At 35.8% G+C, this 25,643-nt stretch overlaps 3 protein-coding genes across 4 annotated transcripts; 1 reads left to right on the top strand and 2 right to left on the bottom strand.

The window, feature by feature from the left end:
- The first annotated feature begins 289 nt into the window (after nt 1–289).
- On the top strand, nt 290–4,276 carry LOC131956750 (uncharacterized). 2 transcript variants are annotated; one of them, XM_059321327.1, is made up of 7 exons: nt 290–384; nt 901–998; nt 1,217–1,361; nt 1,681–1,761; nt 2,466–2,627; nt 3,391–3,556; nt 3,730–4,276. In XM_059321327.1, exons 1-7 carry the CDS (start codon nt 355–357, stop codon nt 3,921–3,923), a joined length of 876 nt encoding a protein of 291 aa, XP_059177310.1. In that variant the 5' UTR covers nt 290–354; the 3' UTR covers nt 3,924–4,276. The 2 variants fall into 2 exon arrangements, with proteins under 2 accessions (XP_059177310.1, XP_059177312.1); XM_059321329.1 differs by having other exon boundaries at nt 298–384; nt 904–998.
- Nucleotides 4,277–5,724: 1,448 nt separating this feature from the next.
- Nucleotides 5,725–6,867, bottom strand: LOC131956746 (putative G-protein coupled receptor B0563.6). The gene has a single exon (XM_059321324.1). It carries the CDS (start codon nt 6,865–6,867, stop codon nt 5,725–5,727), a length of 1,143 nt encoding a protein of 380 aa, XP_059177307.1.
- A 14,062-nt stretch (nt 6,868–20,929) lies between these two features.
- On the bottom strand, nt 20,930–25,252 carry LOC131956748 (zinc finger protein 883-like). Its single transcript, XM_059321325.1, has 2 exons — nt 25,163–25,252; nt 20,930–23,118 (listed from the first exon to the last, which is right to left on the bottom strand). Exon 2 carries the CDS (start codon nt 23,095–23,097, stop codon nt 21,025–21,027), a length of 2,073 nt encoding a protein of 690 aa, XP_059177308.1. The 5' UTR covers nt 23,098–23,118; nt 25,163–25,252; the 3' UTR covers nt 20,930–21,024.
- Nucleotides 25,253–25,643: the final 391 nt, after the last annotated feature.

Below are 25,643 nucleotides of genomic sequence, written 5' to 3'. Positions count from 1 at the left end.
ATATATATATATATATATATATATATATATATATATATATATATATATATATATATGCCTGTGTCTGTGTGTTTTTGTGTCTGTGTGTCTGTGTGTGTCTGTATGTCTGTGTTTTGTCTACATTAGTGCACGTTTTGTCCTTATGAATGTACAGCTGTTTCAATGCGCTCTTTTCTTTCTTTTGTCTCTACTAATAAAGTCCGCCTCTCAACTGTCTAACATGAGTCTCCCATGCCTTTCAGTCATATTTCTCAGCTGTTGTCCAATGCTGACGGTAATGAAATGCGTTCAACTTTCAGCTCAATAGAACAGCTGTCTCACATAGCTCCTGTCACCTAACACAACACGAGAGTAATGGCAAATATGAACCTCACATTTGGAAAGGTAAAGTTTTTAAATTATCATTTTTTCCATGTTAGGAAGAGTAAAGGCATTGGTACGGTCCTAGCCACACTATGCCTTCATATTCCGAGGTCACTGGTACGGGGAAACTCGCCTGCCCCGTGGATCATGAGGTTCGAGATGGTACTTTTGAATGAAATTTTGAAACCTTAAAATAATCATTTTAAAAGATAACTTTTCATGCGGTTTTCCAAACAAAAATTAAAAAAAAAAACAGTTCAAGAAGATATTAGTGGAGATGTAACAGTAGAAGATACACACTAGCGTAGACTAACATTTTTGACTCTAATACAAATGTTTTTTTATGGTAAAACTAAAACATTACTCACTCGTCTCCTGGTAAATCTAAACCTTGACACAGACGTCAACATTGCTCACTCGTCTTCTTCAGGACGCAGGGACATGACTAAACTATTTATAAGCCATTAAATGGAAATATTTTGTACCGTGTACAAAAACGGTGATTGTGTAATGCCCAACGTTTTACACCTCTAACAGAAGATGGTGATGGTTGTGATGGTGTTGGTTTTGGCCGGCATGTCTGTCGTTGTGTACAAAACTAGAGTGGAGGTTCAAAACATGACTGGTTCAGTACGGTATGTACGCCTTGGATATTATATATATATATATATATATATATATATATATATATATATATATATATATATATATATATATATATATATATATGTGTGTGTGTATATCAGTAGCCAGTCGTCTAGCTTTCGTCTAGTTAGTTTCATTTGATGGTGCATAGATATGGACAACACTATTTCCTAGCTGCTCCTATATTTATATGGAAATTGTTTTACAGGATTAAAAACTCGCATGAATTGGCCATTGAAGAACAATGGAAGACAGATCGTTTCAGACGACAGAGGAACTTACTGTCCAGCACGCTAAACCACATGATGATGTTGTACGGGCAACAGAGTTGTGAGATGCTCAAGCTGAAGAAGGTAACCTCGTCGTTGGTTGAAGCCGTTGGTGGAAGCCGGTGTTGGGAGTGTGTCGCAGTTAACATACATCGATAACTATAGTACTCATAAAGAAAAATATTACTTTAGAGTATAAAACCCAAAGTAGACTTTTAATTTGAAAATATTAGGAGGCCTACAGTATAAGGCAACGAAAGAAAACTATTTCTAAAAAATCTTTCCAAAAGACTAGGCAGCTGTATTAACTTCTGGTGGGTTTTTGTTTTTTAATTTACTGTTAATGAAATTATTAAAAATCTAAAACGGCGAATGAAGTTTTCCACTAAATGGTGACCATTAGGTGAACGACATGGTGTCTGAGAACGGTGGATGGTGTGCTGTAGCCAGTAGTCCAACAAGCAGCCAACACGTCTGGGATGAGGTAAAAAAAATTAATTAATTACACTAATTAATTAATCAAAAACGGCGTCTGCGGACGATACCTGAAATCTAAAGTCTGGGTTGCGTTTTGTTTTTACGCTAGTTATCTGTGTTACTTTGTTACCTTTTTAATTTAATTCTGGTTCGTGTTTCATGTCTGCGTGGGAAAGAAAGTGAAAGTAGAGTCGATAAGTATTATTTGAATTATTTCAATGGTTGAAGGTTATTTACCAGTTTGATTTGAAGAATTATTGGGCGGATCCCTGCTCTGTGATTCACACAAGTTTACAGCCTTGATTCTAGTATACAATAATAGTGTCCAGTCAGGTGGGATGACTTTGGTTACATCATCAATAGTTTTGCGTATGACTGGTAACCCTATAAGTCCCGAGTTCGGACCTTAGTCAGATGAGGCTCGCTACTTCGGAACAGTAACACATCTTGGAGAGAAAACTCCAACATTAAACAACTGCAGCCTTGCTGATTGTTCTTACTTGGACAAAGGCTATGGCATCAAATTCAGCAGGTAAAGCAGATTGTCGGAATCAACAGGCTTTATGGCTATTTGTTACGCTTGTGTTGTAGCAAATCCCTTTCGATATAGATCAAAGATTAAGACGAAGATTATAGCATGAAAGAGCCGTTTTGTCTGACATACCTACGTTTTTGGTAGGTTAATTTTTTTTAATTTGATTTTTCTAAAAGGGTTTCTCCAAAGCTCTTAGCACATTCTTTAAAGGCAAGTCTGTTGGGAGCTTTGGCGACGGGCCTGGGGCCTACAAGAGACATCTGGACACGCTGAAGGAGGTCAAGAGCTACACGGCTTATGATGGGGCTCCGTACTGTGAGCTCGTCACTAACGGAACGGTGGGTTGGGGGGGGGGGGGAGGGGACGACTGTGTTTGGGGGGGGGGGGGGGATGTTAACATCAATGAGCCACTAATTGTGGGTCGGTCACTAACGACACGGTGAGTGGGGTTAGTGACTGTGGGGTGTGTGTGGGGGGAGGGTGTTTCCACATCTTGGAGGTCTGTATCAAGAGTGTGGCGTGTTTTACCATAGCGTCAAGATATTTTTGTTAGTGCCATCCAACACTGCACACGCAATATTAGAATTGTTGCGCAGACGATAAACAAGCTAAAACAAGCTTCTAAAAGTAAATAGCATATGCACCAATAGATAAAATCACAGAACAAACACAACATGCACAATCAATCTAGTTCTTCAAAACTTTACTTCCAGAAGAAAAAAAACCCTTCACAGTATTTTTGTCAGTTCTAACTGCTTTATTTTGTCTAGCCTTTACAACAATGAAATGCGTAGGCCTTCATTTGTAAATAAAGATTTAATTTTATCAGAAAAATGAGAAGGGTAAAGTACCCGTTTAGTACACGAAGGAAAAGTAGAGCAAACTGCTTTTAATAACACGGCATATGCATGTTTATTTTTTAATTTGAGATGATCAAACAATTAATTTTAACACTCTACACTTTTTGTAATGAATGTTACACATAAAACACACATTAACATCTTCGTATGTTAATTACTTTGTACAAAATAAAAATAAATCATCTTAAAGGCATATTGGTTTTACTTATTATTTTTAAAAAAAAGTTTTTGTATTCTATAGGTGCTATTCCTAGACCTAACAGTTCCCCAATACAACCTTCCAATCTTCGACTGGGTCATCAGTGTGGAGGTGGGTGAACACATTCCGGCCAAGTTTGAAGATATTTATCTGGACAACTTGGCCAGACATGCCAGGGAGGGTATCGTGTTGAGCTGGGCTGTGCCAGGTAGGATGATTTAATTTACACCTAACCTCATATTTGTGTACACCAGGGAACGCCCATAAACAATCAGTATTAAACTGAATGTAAAAGTGTGTTCCAAAAACCGCCAAACCAATTTATCGTTTATTAACTTTTGTTTATTTCCTGTGAACAATCTATCATTCCCCCCCCCCTAGGTCAGGGCGGTCTGTCGCACGTCAACAACAAACCTCTAGAGGCCGTAGTGCAGCAGCTAAAAGTGCGTGGGTTCGAGATCAACTTAGACGCCGGCGCACCTTTACGAGACAGCGCAGGATCCAGTTGGCTCAAGAAAAATGTCCATGTATATTACAGACCTTCTCACAGTTTAGTTGCAGAAGACGATGCTTAGATAAATATACATTGTAATATATAATCTATTGTTGACTTTTTGATCGTTTTATTTGCTAAATGAGCCTTGTAAACTATTTGTAACTTGCTTTAAAAAATTGTACAAACTAAATATTAATTATTTTTTGCTTAATCTTATAATCCTAATGTCCGATGTTTGCTTGAAATATTCCTGTACATTTAATTCGACGTGATATTATAGATTTATACCATGAATTAAAATAGTTGAGGTTCCAATGATATGTGTTATGTATGTTTAATGACATAGGGATATCACCTGTCAGTCTAGGTGGAATGTAGAATAATTTAAAATTCCATTTAACAGATTGTGAGTAGAGTTCAATGAATATTTTCTTATATATATATTAGAGCAGGGGTTCCCAACCTTTTTTTACTCTAGAGCACATTCTAAAATATCGGTAGGGTGGCGGGCACCGCCTATTTTAAATCGACAAACTCCTTCCAGAGGCGTAGCGACCCTTCCCGTCACCCGGGGACAAAACGTTCGATTTGCACCCCCCCCCCCCCGTCAAATTTACGATTTGCACCCCCCTCAAACTTTCGATTTGCACCCCCTCCCCCACTAAAATGTTCGATTTGCACCCCCCCCCCCCCCGCCCTCAAACTTTCGATTTTCATCCCCTTAAACCTTTCAATAATGTTTATGAAAAAAATTCTGTCTCTGTCGAATAGTGAGAGGCGGGCACATACGAATCGTTCGGCGGGCGCCAGGGCGCCCGCGGGCATGGTGTTGGGAACCCCTGTATTAGAGTAAGGTGCACATGGAGATAGTGTCAAGATCGAGCGTTAAATGGTTTTGGTCGAGGCTAGAAATGTTTGTTAATTGTTTCAATTGAGAGATTGTAGGTATACATTTTTTAAATTAAATTTGTTAATTATACATTGTAGTCTGTCGTGAATCGTTTACTTTCATTTTCAGATTCATCTGAATTGTAAACTCAGTTAAATTTTGTCGTTGTGTGAATTTTGTAGTTGCTTGTTTTGTAGTGGTATGAAATGTGTAGCTGTGTGAATGCTGTAACGCTCTACATGTTACAATAATCTAGACATCCAGTTTCTATCTATATGTGCCTGTATGACTGCTATGTTGTTCTGCCTGTATGACTGCTATGCATTTGTCCTTATGACTGAGGTCCAGTAAAGGAAAAGGATCAAACCTTTTGTAGGAAAAATGTAATTTTTTAAAATATATATAGGCCTATATATATAGGGCCTATATATATATATATATATAGGCCCTATATATATATATATATATATATATATATATATATATATATATATATATATATATATATTGTCACTTAATGATAGAAACATTGGCAGCTATTTTCTGTTTCCTTCTGTACTGACATTAGCAGACATATTGTTTCACATTCCTCGTGTTTTTCTTCTCCAAAAATTTAAATATAATTTGCACTCGCAGTATTCAATTTTCAAACAAATACAAAAGATGTGGTAATAAAATAGGTGTGGTGGTAAAATAGAAGAGATGGTAAAATAGGTGTGCTGGTAAAAAAAAGGTGGCAAGTGATGTTATTCTAATACGGCTGTAAAATATGTTTTAATAAGGTAATAAATAAAAGTTTTAAATATAAAAATCTTAGGTCATCTTATAAAAGCAAGCATCAAATATCACTCGTTTATAAAAAAATTTTTAGCCTCTTTCTTTTTAAATTTGTTAGAAATAATATGCTAAAATCTTCTGTAGGATTAGGGCAAAGTTTTGTTATGAGTTAAATCAGAGTGTCTGGTCCAAATTGCTAAGTCTAACCCGACTGTCAGATACGGGCACTCTGTACGCTGCTCACTACACTTTGTACGCTGCCCACGCCACTTTCTGACGTCCGTTGGACAGACGACTCATCTGAGTCAGCAGCCGACGAGCATGCGCAGAGCGGGAACAGCTGGTTGAAGGTGGCGCGGTACTTGCTGCTCATGCTGTAGTACAAGAAGATGGTCACGCTCGAGTTGATGGAGTGGCACAGGAAGCCGAAAGACCAAGCGATGTGGAACAGGTTGGACTGCGGGCCCGTGATGCTGAACGCCGGGTACAGCGTCGTCGTGATGGAGCAGACGACAGCAGGCGAGTAACAGACGATGAGAACTGTCGCGACCAGGATGATCAAACTGACGGTCCGTCTTTCACGGTTTGACATAGACTCGGTTTGGTCTTTGTCGAATGTTGATTTTTGCCGCCATTTTGATTTTTTCTTGAGCTTGACGACCAAGACGGAAGTGAAAATGATGACGCTAATGAAAGCCGTGATGGCTAGCGAGGCTTGGAATATGAAAATTAAACTTTCGATTTCAAGTTTGTTCGGCCGGAAGGAGATCCCGAGTTTTGTTGTGTTGTAGAGGGGGTAGAAGTTCCAGCTGAAGTAAGCAGAGAAGTAGAGCGGGAGTATCGAGGCGATGTTGATGGCGTATATAAACACCAGTACACACGCCGTCCTTCGTGGTGTAACGATTTGTTTGATCTTCAGCGGTAACGCGATAGACAAGCACCTCTCCGCCGTGATGTAGACGGTTATCCAACCGGTGATACGGACCAGACATGAATTCGGCCAGCCGGCGGTTAAGTACTGAACGTCCATGAAGTCAACCGGCAGATGCAGCCGGTCGACGTACGGGTCGAGACAGAAGTTGTGCCAGACCTGGGTCAGGACGCCGCACAGGTCCGAGACGGCCATGGCGAAGAAGCTGGAGTTGGTTGACCGCTTGAGGCCCTGCTTCACGAAGACGCAGATGTTGAGGATGTTGACCACGATGCCCATCAGACAGATAGACGTGCTCAAGACCACGTGGTTCACCAAGATGAACATCTCCCGCGTGGCGTCGCTCACCAGCTGTGTCGTCATTGTGCCGTTCATCCCGCTGACGTGGAGATCACGTGATTCGTTCAGTGACGTCATTTCCTGCATTCTGTTACAGAGACTGACTGCCGTGGTAGTGCCTCAACATTTTTAACAGCTGATAAAAATAAAACAATGTCGACCATAATACTTTAGACAATGGAGGCGGCATTGATATTCCAAAAACAAATAACACTTAACTTAAGCCCGCGAAAATAGTTATTAACAAATGTTACCTAAAACAAAATACGACTAAAAGAAAACATAATTATTGACGTCTGTTTTTTAAAATATTGTCTATATTTGTATGTCGAATCTTTTGTTAAAATGTATCAACAGCCAAATGACGTCGCCATATATATATATATATATATATATATATATATATATATATATATATATATATATATATATATATATATATATATATATATATATATATATAAACCTTGTTTCTCGCGGGGGGGGGGGGGGGGGGGTTGGCTGACACCACGACGTGTCGCACCGGGTAACACCCGACCTAGCGACGCCACTGCACCGACCAATGGGAAACATTGGAAAAAAAATTAAGGATTCACACCACGACCTTCAGGATTTAATTGTTTAAAATCACCAAAAAAAAGATTAAAAAAGAAATAATAATGCCATGAAGACCAAAGTGGGGACAGAAAACAAACATTGGGAACTAAAAATTGGGAAAATTGGAGGCGGAATGAAAGATAATCGTTAACTCTGGTGTTTGTGCTGCATTTATCTACTGACGGTACTGATAAGTACCTCTTTAATTAAGCGTATTATTTTTAATCTACGTTGAATTTTTAAAATTACTGATATAATTAATAGCATTATCTTCACTGAGGAGCCGGTAATTGGCCGGATCGCCGTTTTTTTTAAATTACCGGTGCGGCTCTATTTTTAACATCTTCCCGTATTGGTAGTTCACAAACGTGGTGTACAGATTTTATAGCTTTCCTTCGTTTTACCTTAATATTCAAATTTTGTAATCCCAAATATTTTTTATTGGCATCTTCGATGGTCAGGTAAGTGTGTTTAACGTCTATTTATTCAATTTTAATCGAATTGTCTTTGTATTAGATCAATGTTTACACGAATACTTAGGAGTACCGTCAGGGCACACAGGTCATAATTTTAGGATTTCTTTGAAATGGAAGATATTCGATGTGTAGTGGCATAAAAATTATTTTGATAATAAATAATCAACGTGCATTCAAATCGATATTTATACATTTAGAAGAAGGTTAGTGTGAGGGTGGGGTGTAGAACATTTATATATATATATATATATATATATATATATATATATATATATATATATATATATATATATATATATATATATAGATTCAAAATATTGTATTTATGAGGTCAATTGTAATTTCTATTGGAAGCTTCCAGCAAAAGCAGGTTCCGTCAAACGACCGTTGCCACACCAGAAAGACCACAGACATGAATGTGTCACCAAGGAATAGGAAGTAGGACATGTCGGCACCTTCTTCTGTATTTGGTACATTCAAAAAAAGGTCTAAGTTGTGTTCCCATAGGAAATCCAGTCTAAAACAATACTCAAAATAAAATTTTGTGTTGTGTTTGTGTGCGAAAATTATAAAAATGATTGTTATAATGGTTACCATGTTATTAGTTAATAAATTTTATAGCTTATTCTTGTTTTGTAATTTTTTATATTTTTTTTTTTGGAAAAAAAATGTCCTACATTATGACGATACTTATAAGTACCAATACATATTTGGGCCATCAAAAATTAACGAAACTAAATTTCCTTCGAGGCATGATTTAAGTGTACCAAAAGCAATATAATATTACATTGTTTAAGACAAAATGTCATTCAGAACTTAATTCCGTAAATAAAGGGTTAATGATTTAATCGTTCGAGTAGGAGGATGGGCAACAAGACTACCTGTATGTCAACAGATGGTGAAACGAAAAACAAATAGACCACACCACAGTTCCAAGAAAGTGGAGATGAAGTTTACTAGATATTAGGGTGAGACGGGTCGACGTAGGTTTAGACAACAAGCTTCATTTGGTAACGTTAACAACAAATCGTCAAGGACGGAGCTGGTAAACCGGACTGTAAGTCCAACGTAACATGTCTAAGAGCCCAAAAGTAAAATAGGACTTTGATTGCACGATAAAGAATAGGTTTGAAGCACTCTCCTGTGTGGTAGAAAAAAAGGCGAACAACAGACTATGGAAGTTAACATGCCCTGACATATTGGATAGGAAAATTTGTGAACGAAAGAAATGGATGTTATAAGAGACGTGGTTCAATAAAGAAGATTGAAAACAGATAAAACAAGATGAATTATTGACAGGAAAGAGAAATAAACATAGACACAATATTATGAAGCAAATCGCAGGAATAGTGCGAACAATGCAATTGAAGGAAGATAAATCAAGTAAAGGATTAAACAGGAAAAATCTTAACACAAAAACGTAGAACTCATAGACCAAATGTTCATCACATTGAGGCGATTCTAAACCAAATTATCTCACCAAACATTTCTGACTGCTAATTACCCACTAAATGTGAGTACAGATATCCCCACTAAGTAGAAACAGGAAGGGAAAAGAGTGTCAAAAAACGACATAACAGCTGGTACAGACATCATTTGTTCAATTTGACTGGAAACTAGGCTACCATGTAAAGCTGCCATAGAAGTGGAACTGTCACAATACATCTACTGGAGAGGGATAATACTTCTGTCTGTCTCTTGAAAGGTTCTGACAAAATCTCCCAACTTTCTGGAGAGACAAAGGCCTTGGATAGCAGTCTTACACAAGAAAAAGAAGTGTTAGATAAAGCTAGTCGTGAACTATTACGCTATACGTCATTATTGAAAGATTCCTAGAATGGCAATCATCCCCTTTATAGACTTCGAAACGTATGAATAGAGATGTTATCTAGAAGCTAATAAGGCACTACAAGTCAAGTGATCCACAAAGAAAACTAACAACCTCTTTCACAATAAAGACCGGAGTTAGGCAGGGAAGCGTGCTTTCATTAATGATATTCCTATAGGTGATTGCCTAGGTCATGCCGAAAACTACAAACAACGACACGGGAATCTAGTGGAACTTCACAAAAAAAGTTGGAAGATCTTGTTTTCTTTTACTTGTTGACTGCCAACCATCTCATAAATAGTCATATGCTTAAACCAATTGAACCGATTCTCCGAACAAACCTCTAGAGTATGAGTCAAAATCAACGAAAGACACATCTCATATAAAGATGGGAGGCTAAAAAAAAATCCCCAGCATCCACCAATACACAAGACAGCAGCCCATAGATAGGGATTGTGACACAATTAAGTGTTCAGGGATCAGACACTCCATGTGAGGAACAGATGAAAACATCACGGGGCAAATGTTGGTCTGGAACCCACAGAGGTAGAGTAGCAGACTTAAAAAATCCTGGAGGAGAAATGTTGAAAGGAAAATATGAAAACCAAATGAAGAGAGCGACCCAAAGTCCAATAGGTCGGAGATGTGTAACCTTAGCCCTTTTCTCCTTAGAGACTCCATAGGGTTTGGTCAAAGTGATAATATGACAGTCTGTCGTCAGGTGAGCCGTCAAACAAATTATAATATTCTATGACTGACTACTTCCTTCCTTCCTTATACGGAAACCGGCTCAGAAGCTTGACTTCCATTAGCCAGGCAGGCCTCAGTGTGGCAAACCCCGACAGAGTTTCCCACACATCGGTCGCTAAGCGGCGGGCCATCCAACAAATAACAACAGTCGATGACAGACTGTTGCTTGACGGACCATCCGGCGACCCAACCGACTCATCACATGAGTCCTAACACAGAATATAATGAGCAAACGTCTAGAATATGTTCACCAAGGTTTTCTTTTCCAAAGAAAATAGGAACTGCTGTCAGCTCTAGTGTAATATTCAAATAAACTTCTTGTTCGATATATGCCTAAAGTATTATTACTGATCAAAGCAAAAACGATTTTGATATCGGCCTACGAAAATGGGTTCAAGTCTTCTAAAACTCTATTATAAAGTGAATTTATTATTTATAATTTGTTTTTGAAAGCACGTCTTGAATTGACAATTTCACGTACTTGTTAAATACGATAAAAGACGGTTAGATAGAATGGTAACTTCCTAAAGTTAATAACCTACAACGATCAAGATTCCCGAAGATAGATAACTGCGTTAGATTGAGAACCAACATGGCGACCCTGAGCTTGCGAGCTGTTTTCTGAAAGAAAGTTTTCAATTGATGTTCATTCATTTTATATCGTTTCCTTACATTTTGTTTTTGTTTTTACGTTCTAGCAAAGCCAAAAAGTCGATTAAACCTTCATCAATATCTAAGTATTACCACAAGAATATTGATCAACAATTTTATTGAGTCAATCGGTGCAGTGGCAGTTATAGGCGCGGAGCATTTTAATGTGCGTTTTTTTTTGTTTCGTTTTTTTTTCTTCTTGTGGCCGACGTTTGTCAGCGATAAAGGGAGATTACTGCGGCTCTTTTTTTAGTCATTATTTAGTCATTATCTTCTTTGTAGATCGGAGAAAACGTTTTTTCTTAAACCGTTTAAGATGAAAATCTACAGCGTTAAAGACAGTAATTTGTTGCCTTAATATTGAACACCAACAAAGCTGTAGTAAGCTTAATTCGCAAAATTTAAAAAAGCTTAATAGTATCAATATTTTGTTTCAAAAAGAAGGTATACAAATCTAAAAAATATTCTTGTTGTTTTTCCGATATTGATATGCAGTCATTAGTGTCACCGTCCTAATTTGTTGTGCCTTTTTTTTTTAACAACAACATAAAATGTTATAAATGTCTTAACAGTTCTTTATTTCCGTTGGGTAAAAAGTTGACATTGGCCATGCTTTCTGTGCATGATTACACAACAGAGTAGACTATTAAAGATGCTTAGATGCAAAGTAGATTGGGATAAAACATGAGATAGCTTTGATGTTAAATAAGCTAGAAAGTAGATTTACTGAAGCGTGTAGAAAATTATGTAGAATTAGACAGGAAGTAGATCTTCTGTAAGTCTGAAGGGAGCGACAAATGTTAGACGGCTAGGTTGTAGATTGTAGAATAACAAAGTAGATCTACTTGAATTATGAGACAAAGTGTGGGGCAGCTATGAAGTAGAATCACAGAGAAAGTAGATCTGCTTGAAACGGGGCAAAATGTAGGAAATCTATGATGTAGAATAACATAAAGTAGATCTACCTGAATTATGCAACAAAATGTGGGAGTGCTATGATGTAGCCCATGCAACAAAAACACACGGTTTTAAGAAGAAATTTTTAAAAGAAGAAATCAGGAAAAGATGATGGACAAACACTGTGCAGATCAAAAACCAGTATCACCAGGCAGGCGGTGCGTTGGAATCCTCAAGGAAAGCACACAAGAGGTGGGCCAAAAAACACCTAGAGACGGGACTTTGGGGCTGAAACCACAAAGATAGGCCAGACCTGGAGAGGTTGAGAAAATGGCACATTACAGAGGATTATAGAGGTCATTGGTTGGTGGCCCATATCTCAGCATGGGTGATGGGCAGCGATAATTTAAATACTGAAATATAAACTCAAAACTAAAGGAAATCAAAGCAGTTCCAGAAACATTATATTCATCGGAGCTATATCAAACTCATAGTCACATTGCATTGTTGTATAGCCTTTGTTACATTAACTCTAGCTCCTAGATAAAAGATATAATTATATAAGATGTCTTACATTCTCTTTGGCTCGTAGATAAAAGGTATAGCTGTTGCAGCTATATAGGTGTCACCTATACATTGTTTTCATAAGCTATGGTAATATGTTAACTCTACTAACTTGGACATTATTCCTATGTTTTGAAGATGAACGGAAAAAAAGTCACAGGAAAAAAAAAACACAGAAAAAAAGTCACAGTTTTTGCTAGGAAAAAAAGTCACAGAAATAAAGTCACAGAAAAAAGTCACAAAAATCTTTTTTGAAATATTTTGATTTATTTGTTAAGAATTGTAAAATTCGTGTGTGTATTGCTGTGGGTTGTATTTTTTGATAGCATAAATTATTTATAGACGTTAAAAGCATTATGGTTTAGAACAGTTGTAAGTAAAAATACTCTAAGATAATTTACACAGCAATCTCAACTTTTGTTACGTATTTAGTTAAATACGCGGCAGAAAAGCTCATTATATAAGAAATGTATGCACATCATTGTGTTTTGCATAATGTTTTGCCGTAGGCTATGCTCTGGTCGGCCTCTCCTCAGTAGGCATTGTCCGAACATATTTCGTGTTGTTGACGGTTTGCGTCAATAACAGCCTTTGAACCTTGTGGGCTTTCTGTTTTGATCCTCAGTTTTGTTATGTAATGCGAGTGATAAATGTGGGCAGTGAAGGTGGTTGAACTTAGCATGCATAACTATTGTTGCGATTAGTTGAGGGCAGAAAGTCCGATGAACTTATGATTTCACGGTAATTTAATGTTAATATTAAAAAAAAACACGATGAAAACCGTGGACTTTGGAGCATTCTATTAAATGCTATTAATATTATGTTTAACATAATTACAATCTACATACTTCATACTAAATATTTTAGATGAATTATAGAAATTACTATGCGAATACAACCTACACACATTACATTACATTTAATTAATCCTAAGTCAATTAGCACTTTCTGAATATTTACTACATAAAAGTATTAACAAATATCATGCAAATATATATATTTGTGACTTTTTCCTGTGACTTTTTTCCTGTGACTTTTTTTCCTGTGACTTTTTTTTCTGTGTTTTTTGTTCCTGTGGTTTTTTTTTCCTGTGACTTTTTTTCCTAATATCGTTTTGAAGTGGTATAAGTGTTACTTCTTTAAATTATTATTTCATTTAGGGAGGAAGGCTAGAAAATGAAACGATTAAACAGAAGTGTGTAGTTTCTTTCACACAATGTAGGCCTATATAAAATGTTTATGTCGATTTTGTCGAGATTCTCTTCCATTGTCGTGTATTGTCTTTGTTAGTCTTGGGTTTTTTTTGTGTACATTGTTATAGTTAGGTAATTTAAATTGTGATCAGCTAAAATTGATGTTAAATGATGATTAGTTATCAAGTCAGGCGAACTCTGCTTCACCAGCCTCGTGACGTACTGGTGTGCCTGGCGAAGATGTGTCTGTCGCCTGTAACGACAGTTAACGACAAATTACATCTGGCTCCCTAGTAAGTTGACTTTTGTCCCAGTATAGTACATGTCCAGTGTTAAACCAATACACACCTGCTACCTCATGCCTATTGCCAGTTTACATGTTCATGTACATGTTGAAACAACATATACTTATGTATAATTTTGCATAATTGAAAGGTGACTAAATTTTAAAACGTTATTATTTAAAATAAAATCGCAGTCACAATAGAAAGAGTAAGATAACTTGAATCAATATTTATTTTCACAGCAACAACAACAACATTGGTAAAAAAACATTTTAAATGATTTAAAGGTCAAAATTGTTGCCTTGTTTAGGTAGATATGTGGCGAAACTCATTCACAATGGACTACATTGTAACAACAATTTCATACACAACTAATGCAACCAGCGAGGGGAGCTTAGGTGTGTATTGTTTTTGTGAATGTAATATCTGACACGACTGCTAACCAGAAAGTCTTAAGTTCGGGGCTCGATTCTGTAGGACGTCCCTGAGTCCACTCAGCTCTGAATCAGAGTTTCTTCCAGGCATCTCTTCGGGGGGGGGGGGGGGGGGCAAAGCCCCCCCCGAAATTTTTTTACCGCCCCCCCCCCCCCGAACGAAATGAAATTTATATAATTTATATAGAAAATATATACTTTTAACAGTGTCCGCCCCCCCCCTCCGAAGAAAGTCTACCGCCCCCCCCCCCCCCGAAAATTTCAAGTGCCCCCCCCCCCCGGAGAAAAAAGTCTGGAAGAAAAACTGCTCTGAATGGTACCTGACTCACGTTAGGAAACAAAGTGTTGACCACACTATCCCCTCATATGCCGCGGTCATTGAAACAGATTAACTCTACTTCATCTGCTTCGTGTGTATTCGGCACAAATCGGAAAAGATTAAGATGAAATGATAATTCTACGAGCAAAAACTGTGACGTGTTGAATACATAGATGACTGACCACTGCCCATTAGTGGCGGGAAAAGCAGTTACCTCCCATCCTGGGCTGAATTAGTTGTGTTCCTTCCAATTATTAAAGCCCACCGTTTAAAAGTATAAAAGAACCTATTCGATAAGTTAAATTAAAAATTGCAGTTGATTTGTTTTGAAAATCCTTCACGTAACACATACTACTAGGGAATTTTAATTTTTTTTTTTTTTTTGTTTTACTTTTTAAAACTTGCAAACCTTGACTTATTTTATACAGCTTATCTTTTTCTATGTTATCAATAACAGCTATCCAGTCTTATAAAATTAAACCACATTTTGAACTATTCAAAATAAGAAAATCTATTTTTAGAGTGTCGTCCATTGTGCTCAAATTGAGGATCAAGAATTCTGGCCAACAGAGGTGGCCAGATTTTGTGCCTCAATGCAGAGGCGTAGCGACCCTTCCCGGCGCCCGGGGACAAACTTTCGTTCCCCCCCCCCTCAAACTTTCAATTTGCACCCTTCCCCCTCGAACTTTTAATTTTCAAAACCCCCCTTCAAACTTTCAATTTGTTTTTCAAACCCATTCTGCCCCCCCCCCCTCCCCTAAGGTCGGCGCCCCCCCTCGCTACGCCTCTGCCTCCATGTTAACTTAAACAATAAAGTTCAATTTATTTGTGACGTGCTAAAGAAAATTTCCAGAACAAATTAAAGATAATAGCACAAACGGCAAACAATTTTCAGTGGAGCAATTCAAACGATTTTAGATACTAAAAATGCCGTTTAGAAATTGTTCTTCATTGATTGGTAGAGGATACATTTTAAAGCTATTCTCAACAAAAATAATTTTTGCATAGGTTATCAACCCCACGCACAAATTTTGTTCAACGTTCTGTACATAGAAATATTACCCCTACACAACTAAGTAATTTGTGGACTAACGTAGCTGTTGTGCAATATGTACTAATACTTCAAAAATTTGGTGTTGTAGTTCACAACAGTATAGTATATCAGTAGCGTATTTTATACACATTTAGTCCATACGTTCTGGTCCCCATTCAAACCCACATGTTATACACTTTGTAAAACACACCTTTTATACCCCCATGGGAACCCAGATTTTATACACAATTTAAACCCACAATTTATACACCATTTAGACCCGCATTCCTTACCGTATATAAACCCTCATTTTATACACAATTTAAACCCACATTTTATACACCTTATAAAACACACATTTTATACACCTTATAAAACACACATTTTATACCCCAAGGGAACCCAGATTTTATACACCTTGTAAACCCACATTCCTTACCGTACATAAACCCAGATTTTATACACAATTTAAATCCATTTTTATACACCTTGTAAAACCCACATTTTATACACCATGTAAACCCATACTTTATCCACTATGTAAACCCACATTCTCTACCCCATGTTACCCCTTATCCCATTGTCTTGTACACATTGGCGCCAAATGTGCATCACGGTAAAACCATCCACCTTGTGTATTTCAGTTTACAACAAATTCACCCCCCCCCCCCCCACCTCCTATGATTAGTGTCAGCGATCCCAAACGCCAGTCAATCAATTCTTACCTTGACGATACGCTCAAGCTTCCAGTCGATAAACTTTTCCGGGTTGTTTTCAACTCCTATCTCTGAAACAATTACTTACACATAAAAACACCACCACTTACGTAATTATTCGCTGTAATGACCAGCCAATCTCAAATTTTCTATCGATCTTCAATAGATCCTGGGAAAATGTGCATTGATCTCATAAAAAATATATTGCAGAAAATATTTCTCTATTAGAAAATACACATAAAAAAAAAGTCTAGATTACTAATATATTCATACTTTTTTTTTTAAATAATGAAATATAATTTTGCTTTAAACAGTGAAGAATATTATGCATATAAACGTAATATATGTTTGTCTGTGTGTGTGTGGGGGGGGGGGGGGGGGGGGGGGGGGGGGGGCGTATGTATAAAGTGAGTTTAAGTGGCACATTATTTTAAAGCGTTTCAAAATTATACATTTTTTTTTCTGATTGACTGGCCCCAGTTGTCACATAAGTTGTAGGTTTTGTATGTGAATTGTCTTGTATCGTTACTGAATTCTCAGACTTCATTGTATGACTGGGGTGGGTGTGATCAGACTTCATTGTATGACTGAGGTGGGTGTGGTCAGACTTAATTATAAAACTGTGATGGGTGTAAGGTCAGACTTCATTGTATGACTGGGGTGGGTGTGGTCAGACAAAATGTAAGACTGGGGTGGGTGTGGTCAGACTTCATTGTATGACTGAGGTGGGTGTGGTCAGACTTGATTATAAGACTGTGATGGGTGTGGACAGATTGTAATGGGTGTGGTCAGACTTTATTGTATGACTGGGGTGGGTGTGGTCAGACTTGATTATAAGACTGTGATGGGTGTGGATAGACTTCATTGTATGACTGTGGTGGGTGTGGTCAGACTTCATTGTATGACTGTGGTGGGTGTGGTCAGACTTCATTGTATGACTGTGGTGGGTGTGGTCAGACTTCATTGTATGACTGTGGTGGGTGTGGTCAGACTTCATTGTATGACTGTGGTGGGTGTGGTCAGACTTCATTGTATGACTGTGGTGGGTGTGGACAGACTTGATTATAAGACTGTGATGGGTGTGGACAGATTGTAATGGGTGTGGTCAGACTTCATTGTATGACTGAGGTGGGTGTGGTCAGACTTGATTATAAGACTGTGATGGGTGTGGACAGATTGTAATGGGTGTGGTCAGACTTTATTGTATGACTGGGGTGGGTGTGGTCAGACTTGATTATAAGACTGTGATGGGTGTGGACAGACTTCATTGCATGACTGTGGTGGGTGTGGTCAGACTTCATTGCATGACTGTGGTGGGTGTGGTCAGACTTCATTGTATGACTGTGGTGGATGTGGTCAGACTTCATGTATGACTGTGGTGGGTGTGGTCAGACTTCATTATATGACTGAGGTGGGTGTGGACAGACTTTATTGTATGACTATGGTGGGTGTGGTCAGACTTCATGTATGACTGTGGTGGGTGTGGTCAGACTTCATTATATGACTGAGGTGGGTGTGGACAGACTTTATTGTATGACTATGGTGGGTGTGGTCAGACTTCATGTATGACTGTGGTGGATGTGGTCAGACTTCATTGCATGACTGAGGTGGGTGTGGACAGACTTTATTGTATGACTGTGGTGGGTGTGGACAGACTTCATTGTATGACTGGGGTGGGTGTGATCAGACTTTACCTGAAACAATTTTTTCCCAAAACGTTTTAAAATTTAAGTTCTATCGTTTTTTTAAAACATTTTATCTGATTAAATGTGAATACAAGTATTTTACGCTAGGATATTTATTTTGTAGCATGGTTCACTAATATTCAAATCTGTGTCACAAGGTCGTCCATAAATAACGTCATGCTTATTTGCAAATTCCCCTCCACCCCTTTCTTCACAATAAATTAAAGCCCCACCCTCAGCCTTGTCACCATCCACCCCAACCACAAATTGCGTTTTCTTGGGGTTCGGCTTTGGCAGATCAAATAAAAACAATCGGCAGAACTAATTAACTACGGCTTATGTGAAAGACCTTCAGTTTCCTCTTGAAATTATTATATTACAATGCTCGCTTGATATTGGGTTGGAGGAAATTAATTTCTACCTAATAAGAAAAAAAATCTTCGCGTGAAGCTCATATAAGGTATGTTGTCGAAAGTTAATCTTTAATCGTACAAAAATCAGCCCCACTGTGGCTTTCTTACAACTATACTGACATGCTCTTATGACTTGAATCTCACGGTAACTATACAACAAAGACCGCTGAGAATCTTATCAACCATGTAGCAGACCAATGGAATGAATTGATTGGATTACAATTTATCTGCTGTTTAAAAGAAAGATTTGTTTCTAATTTCGTTTCAGCCCAAAAAGGAATGGATTAGACTAGGCGCAGAACATTATTCCTGAAGATCAAGTCATTCACAATCCCTTGATCAATTTCCCATACTGTTACTTTCTACCCCCCCCCCCCCCCCATCTCGACAAATGGAGTAAGTTGTGTGCTTTATAATAGTTTATAATAAGTTTTAAACTATTTTAAAAAAGGCTACAATGCAAATATATTATGAAACAAAATTTGCGCATTGATAAGACAAAACCTTACACCTCCCCTCCCCCCACCCCCACACAGACACACAAACACACACGCACCACAATAAAAACAAAAAGATTGAATTTTGAAATTAATTACTTTTATAAAAATGTATTTAACAATGTCAACTAGACTTTGCAAACTTAATTACATAAACTTCAACAATTAACTAAAACATATGAACCAGAAATTTGTTAAACTATTTTTAAAATACCACATTTTTACAACAATTGCAAACTTGAATTAAACATTTAACAAAATTTTAAAATAGTATTTTATTTAAAATAATATTTTTTTCTAGGTACATATTCATTTGTGTCAACAACTTTTAAATTTATCTTAAAATAAATGTTTGCATACACAAAATTTTGTTTTATAGTACTCATATTTTAAAAAAAATGGTTTTAAATGCATGGGAATATTTATTTTGGATCACAAATTTGTTGTTACAATATAATACAAATACATTTTAAAAATCATTAACTATATACAAAAATAGTTAACAGAATAAAACTGAAAGTTAATAATTTGGCATTAAAACAAACAAACAAAAATAACATTTTAAACATTTTGCACTATATTTTGCAAGAAAGAAAATTGATCATTAAAATGTCTTATTTTCAAAAACAAAAACTACAACAAATAGTCTACTTTTACAATTAAAAACAGTTAATAATCATACAAATTATACTACATAAAAATCTAACTAAATGTAGATTGAAAGTTAGAAAGTAATTAACAAATTCAAATGTATCATTTCATTAACAGCTGGGTTAGTAAAATAACAGTTACTAATTTTGCACAAATTGTTTGAATACAACAGATGAATGTATCAGTTTTGTTTGGTAAACATTTATTTTCTAAATATTTAAAAAAAATGTAATTATTAGAGGTTAGGAATTGTTGTAATATCTTTCATGCTTTAAAGAAAAAAGATTCACTCAACTCCTAAGATGACTTTTAAAGCTTTACTTAACATAGCACATGCCATGGATTATTGCCAATACAGATAGCTGATATTGAAAAAACATATTAAGTACAATATGAAACATTTAATCTTCCTCTGAAGAATTAGATTCTTAATAAAACATATTAAAACATAAATATATTTAAAAAATGTACAGGAAAGCAAATCAGCACAAATCAATTGATCAAAAAGATTTTTAGCTAGCACTTTTTTTCTAATACCTTGAGCTTCACCCAATGATTAAAATAGCTACCTACAACAACAACAGAACAATGCACAATAAAAGATAACCTAACAACAATTTTAGATGTATATTTTGTTGATGACAATAAGTAGGGCCAGCATTATTCAAACATTTGCTTGCTACATCTATCAATGTACTGTAATCTTAGGCATTCAACCACTGGTTATTATATCCTATAGTATCTCATACTTATAACACCCAAAAAATAATTTTTCTAACATATTTTAACTCATTTCAAAATATTTTCTAAAACTTGCACTATCAGTGATAGGTGATCAGAACAAATGTATATAATAATAAAATAAAATATTAACCAACAAGACAGTTTAAGAGCTGCATTTTAGATTTAAAATAAATACAGTAACAAAATGTTAGTTCTTTTAGTTATAGTTGTTGACTGGCCAAATTAAACTGTGAAGTAATCATTTTAGTATTCACAAATCTTGCAATTAACAAGAAGATAACAAAAGATTTAAAAAAGAAACTATAGCCTGCTCTAGGTGGATTTTTACATGAATATAAAACATTAAACTTTACCCTTATTTTTTACAAATTAAAGAAAAACACTTTTGTAACTAAATAGTCTAGACTATGGGCACAGAACCTTATGCTTTAAGAATATGTTCTAATATGCGGTCACATTGTTTACCAGTAACATTTGAATGCCTTTGCAATGATACTTAATTTTTGACACCATCAATGAGTTCTTTTATGAATGATTAAATTCCTTTGTGTTCTATAATGTTTAGAGCACACATCACACTCAAATTGTGAATACTGAAATTCATGAAGAATGTAGTCTTGTTTGTTAAAAAAATAGTGTCTACATTTAGCACATCTAAACTGTCCCAGTTTAAGATGACTCCGTTTATGGTAATATAAATATAATTGTGTTTTAAAATGCATACAGCACAAATCGCAAACATACTGTGAGAACTCTAGTTCATGTTGTGTTAAATCTGTCTGGTTAAGAAATTTTTTAATGCACACTTGACATTCAAACTGCGATTTTTCTGGGTGAAGCTTTTTATGTCTCTGTAAAACTTTTTTTGTTTTGAAATGCCGATGGCACACGCCACATTCAAATTTTGAATAAGCTTGCTCATGCTCCATTAATGCTTGTTCGGTAACAAAATACCATTTACACTTGGGACAGTCAAACTTTTCAAACCGTCCTTTTCTTAAATTTCTGTAATTTTTTTTATGAAGATTAAGTTGTGAATTTTTTTGTTGATGTTGAGTTAAATTATTATTGCTAAGATATTTTCTTAGACAGTCTTGGCTTTCAAACTGGCAATCAGCTGTATGGAGTTTTTTATGTTCTTTTAAGAACTTGAGATGAAAAAAATTATGGTAACACTTAACACACTGAAACAATCTCTCTCTGACCCTGATGTGAAGTCGCTCATGTTCATCGAAACATTTCTTGAAAGCAAAAACTTTCTTACACAGATTACATGTGTAAGTCGTCCTCCCTATGTGGCCTAGGTGGTGACTTACTAATTCATGCTTGTAAAATAAAACTATATTACAGAGATCGCATTTGAAACCTTTTAAACTTTTTGCCTGTTTTAAATGGATGTTGAAATGAAATGTCTTACAACATAATTGACACTCAAATAATTTTTCTTCTGAATGATTTTCTAAATGCTTGTTAAGGTTATGATTAGAATAAAAACTTTTAGAGCAGAAAAAACATTTGAAAGGCTTTTCACCTGTTTGCACTTTTTTATGTTTAGTTAAACTACCAATTTGAGTACTGACTTTAAGATAAAAATCACGTCCATTTTGTGTCTTTATTGTAGGATTTTGTTCATGGTCATCTTCCAGTCTTTCAAGTTTCTGATCACACATGACTGATTTAACCCTGTCATGCAGCTTCCTGTGCCATCTTAAATGGTGCTTATTATTAAAATTTCTAGAACACAAATCACAAGCAAATGCTTTTTCTGGAGTGTGCAGATGTCTATGCTTTATTAGCATGTATAGCATTTTAAACCTTCTGAGACACATACCACACTTAAATGAGTTCTTTATATTATGTGTCTTCTTGTGCTGAATAAAATGACATTTCCAGTTAAATTTCTTACAGCACACATTACATTGAAATGGCTTAATATTGCTATGCAACCTTTTATGATATAAAAACAAATATTTAGAAATGAACAATTTAGGACAAAAATCACATTTGAATGATCTTTTTCCAGTATGAAGTTGTTTTATCTTAGGAGTATTATTAATGTTTTTTTCAGGACTAGCATCATGGAGAAAACTCACTGTTCCTGGGTGTATTTGTTTATGCTGACTCAAATCATGTTGAGTTGAACATTTTTTTAGACACACATCACACTCAAAACTTATATCTTTAGTGCATTCCTCAGCTGCATTGCTTATCAACTGTGCGTGTAAGGATTCATGACGCCTCAAAGAAAAACTGTCAGCGCAGATTTGATAACAAACTTTGCATGTGAAATCTTTCTTCTCCTCATGCAAGTGTAAATGGTGTCTGTAGCTGGCAAAGCTAGGGAGCTTGACATTACACAGCGTGCAATTAAAATTAAACACTGGTAACTCCCTAGAGGAGAGACTTTCAATGGTAAATGAAGTCAGGAGTGAATTATTATTTTTCCCAGACTTGAAATCAGGAATGTCATCTACTGTTAAATCAATGGTCTCAATGTCAGTTAAATCGATAAAGACTTCATTTAAAATCTTGTTTTGTAAGTTATTGCCTACTTTTGGATTGATATAACACTCTTTATTCTCCATCCTAGTCAGAGATACTTTTGTCTGAAACAAAAATTTGTATGCATAATACATTCTAAAAAGTATAAATATTTAAGAATAAATTAATAATGAAGAGACCAAGAGGGCTACAATGATTAATTATATAATATATTTTAATAATTCAAGAAAAGACTAGTTTCAAGTGTTTACAGTCCACAAGTTTACTTCAGATTCATCTTTCTTGAAGTATTAAGACAACATTTTCTGTCTTTGGCTTAACAATGTTAACTAGAAGTTATTAGTAGCAAAGTACAATAAAATAGTAAAAGCACCATTAATTTGACATTAAATATTAAATGTTATTAGACCTATATTTATTTATAGTAAATAAATTAAAGGCAAACATCAAGCATAATTAAATATAATCACAAAATCAATATCTAGTTATTATTTGTTGTATTGTAGTAATATCATGTTTAGTGTTAAGTCAGATTTATTAGGGCTTATGGTTAAACTAGACTCTATTTTACTCTAGAGCAGTCATTCTTAACCTTCTTGGAGGTACTGAACCCCACCAGTTTCATATGCACATTCACTGAACCCTTCTTAAAATTCTATCCAATGCACAAACAAAATCCAATCGTGAATCACGAGTCAGTGTGACTGTGTGTCTTGACCTCCATCAAACCCCTGAGGCTGACCTACCAAACCCCTATATAGAACCACAGTTAACAACCACTGCTCTTGTCAAGACTATACGATAGGGCTATGGTAGTTTCTGTTCTTCAGATACAATTAGCTGATTATTTTGACTAAGTGTCAGCATTGACTCTTTTACACATGAGTAAAATTAGTATTATTTAGTGTAATACCAATCACATAACAGTCTAACACACTTCAAAAAAAGTATTTAGAATCTAGATCTAGATATAGACTTTCTAGACTCTAGTTGCTAGAACTAGTTCTATATCTACATCTAGATCTAAATCTTTAATCTAGTAATAGTAGATTAGTTAAGCAGTAATTAATTGTATTTAGTAGAAGTAGAGTTCAGAGTTTGGAACTTTAGATACGACCTAGATCTAGATATATATTCTAGATCAGATTTAGTAGATTCTAGATCTAGATCTACCTAGATTCTGGATCTAGAATCTAGATCTAGAATAATCTATCTACGCTAGATCTAGAACTAGATAAGTCAAGATGATATACTTTTAGGCCTTAGGGGTCTATTCTAATCAGAGGCGTAGCGACCCTTCCCGACGCCCGGGGGACAAACTTTCGATTTGAACCTCCCCCCTCGAACTTTTCATTTGCACACACCCCCCAAACTTTCAATTTGTTGTTCCAACCCATTTTGGCGCCGCCCTCCCCCCCCCCCCCCCCCCCACTGATTCTAAAATAGTATAGATTCTAGTTATTCTAGTAAAAGTAGAGATTCTTAGTCCCTAATAGATTCTAGATCTAGAAGTAATAACTAAATCTAATAATTGTCTGTTGTAGAATCTAGTAGATCTAGATCTAAGGTAGATTCTAGATTTCTAGATCTGGCTAGATCTAAAATCTAGACCTAGATTAGATCTAGATTTCTCTAGATTCTAGATCTAGAAGTCTAGATCTATCTAATCTCTAGATAGAACAGGTCATTTAGATCTAGATCTAGATTCTAGAGTGTTACAGTCTGACCGTGCCACTGTCTGTAGTACTGTACTGTATACTATAATACTGTTAGTGTGTATATGAGTATGTAGAATCTAGATCTATATCTAGACTAGATCTAGATTAGATCTAGATCTAGTTATTTTTTTTAAAAGTTAATCTAGATTCTAGATCTTGATCTCTAGGTCTAGAGATTCTAGAATCTAGATCTAGACGTCTAGATCTAGATCTACTAGATTCTAGATCTAGATAAAATTGACAACCTTTAACTTTTAAGTTTAACTTAAACTCTAAAGACTAGACTAAAGACTTAATTTGACTTAAAGTTTAGAGTTTAGATCTAGATTCTAGAATCTAGATCTAGATATCTAGATCTAGATTCTAGATCTAGATCTAGTTCTAGATTTAGATCTAGATCTAGATCTAGATCTAGTAATTTAAAGCTTACCTAAATAAAATGAGAAATAACTCCAATTAGTCAATTAGACTTAGAATCTAGAACTAGATCTAGAATTCTAGATCTAGATTAGATCTAGATCTATATCTAGATAATTACGAAACAATTGACAGAAAACTCAAGGCGAGCACTTGGAAGGCTCTCTAATACTCTCTATTCTCCAGTAGATCGTCCGTACAGCCACAAGGGGTACCTGGCAACATCCTGTTTATAAAACTTTAAATTATCGGAACGTCGATATTTTTTTGTTCCGTTTTTCTTGTAATGTGTAACTATGAATATTTGATGCGTTAAACTTAAACGTTTTAGATCTTGATCTAGAGATCTAGGTCTAAAATTTTGTACATAAAAACAACTCGCAGTTTGAAAGTAATGTATTTATTTTTTTATGAATGTGTTTCTTTTTTCATTATTTCGCCTTTTCAAAATACATTTTAAAATAAACCGGGAGTGATCTCCCCTAAACTTTCTC

The sequence above is a fragment of the Physella acuta genome, unplaced genomic scaffold, assembly GCF_028476545.2.
Source record: "Physella acuta isolate Inbredline_101_S28 unplaced genomic scaffold, ASM2847654v3 ptg001173l, whole genome shotgun sequence".
NCBI lineage: Eukaryota > Metazoa > Mollusca > Gastropoda > Physidae > Physella > Physella acuta.
This window is presented reverse-complemented; position numbering and strand designations above follow the sequence as displayed.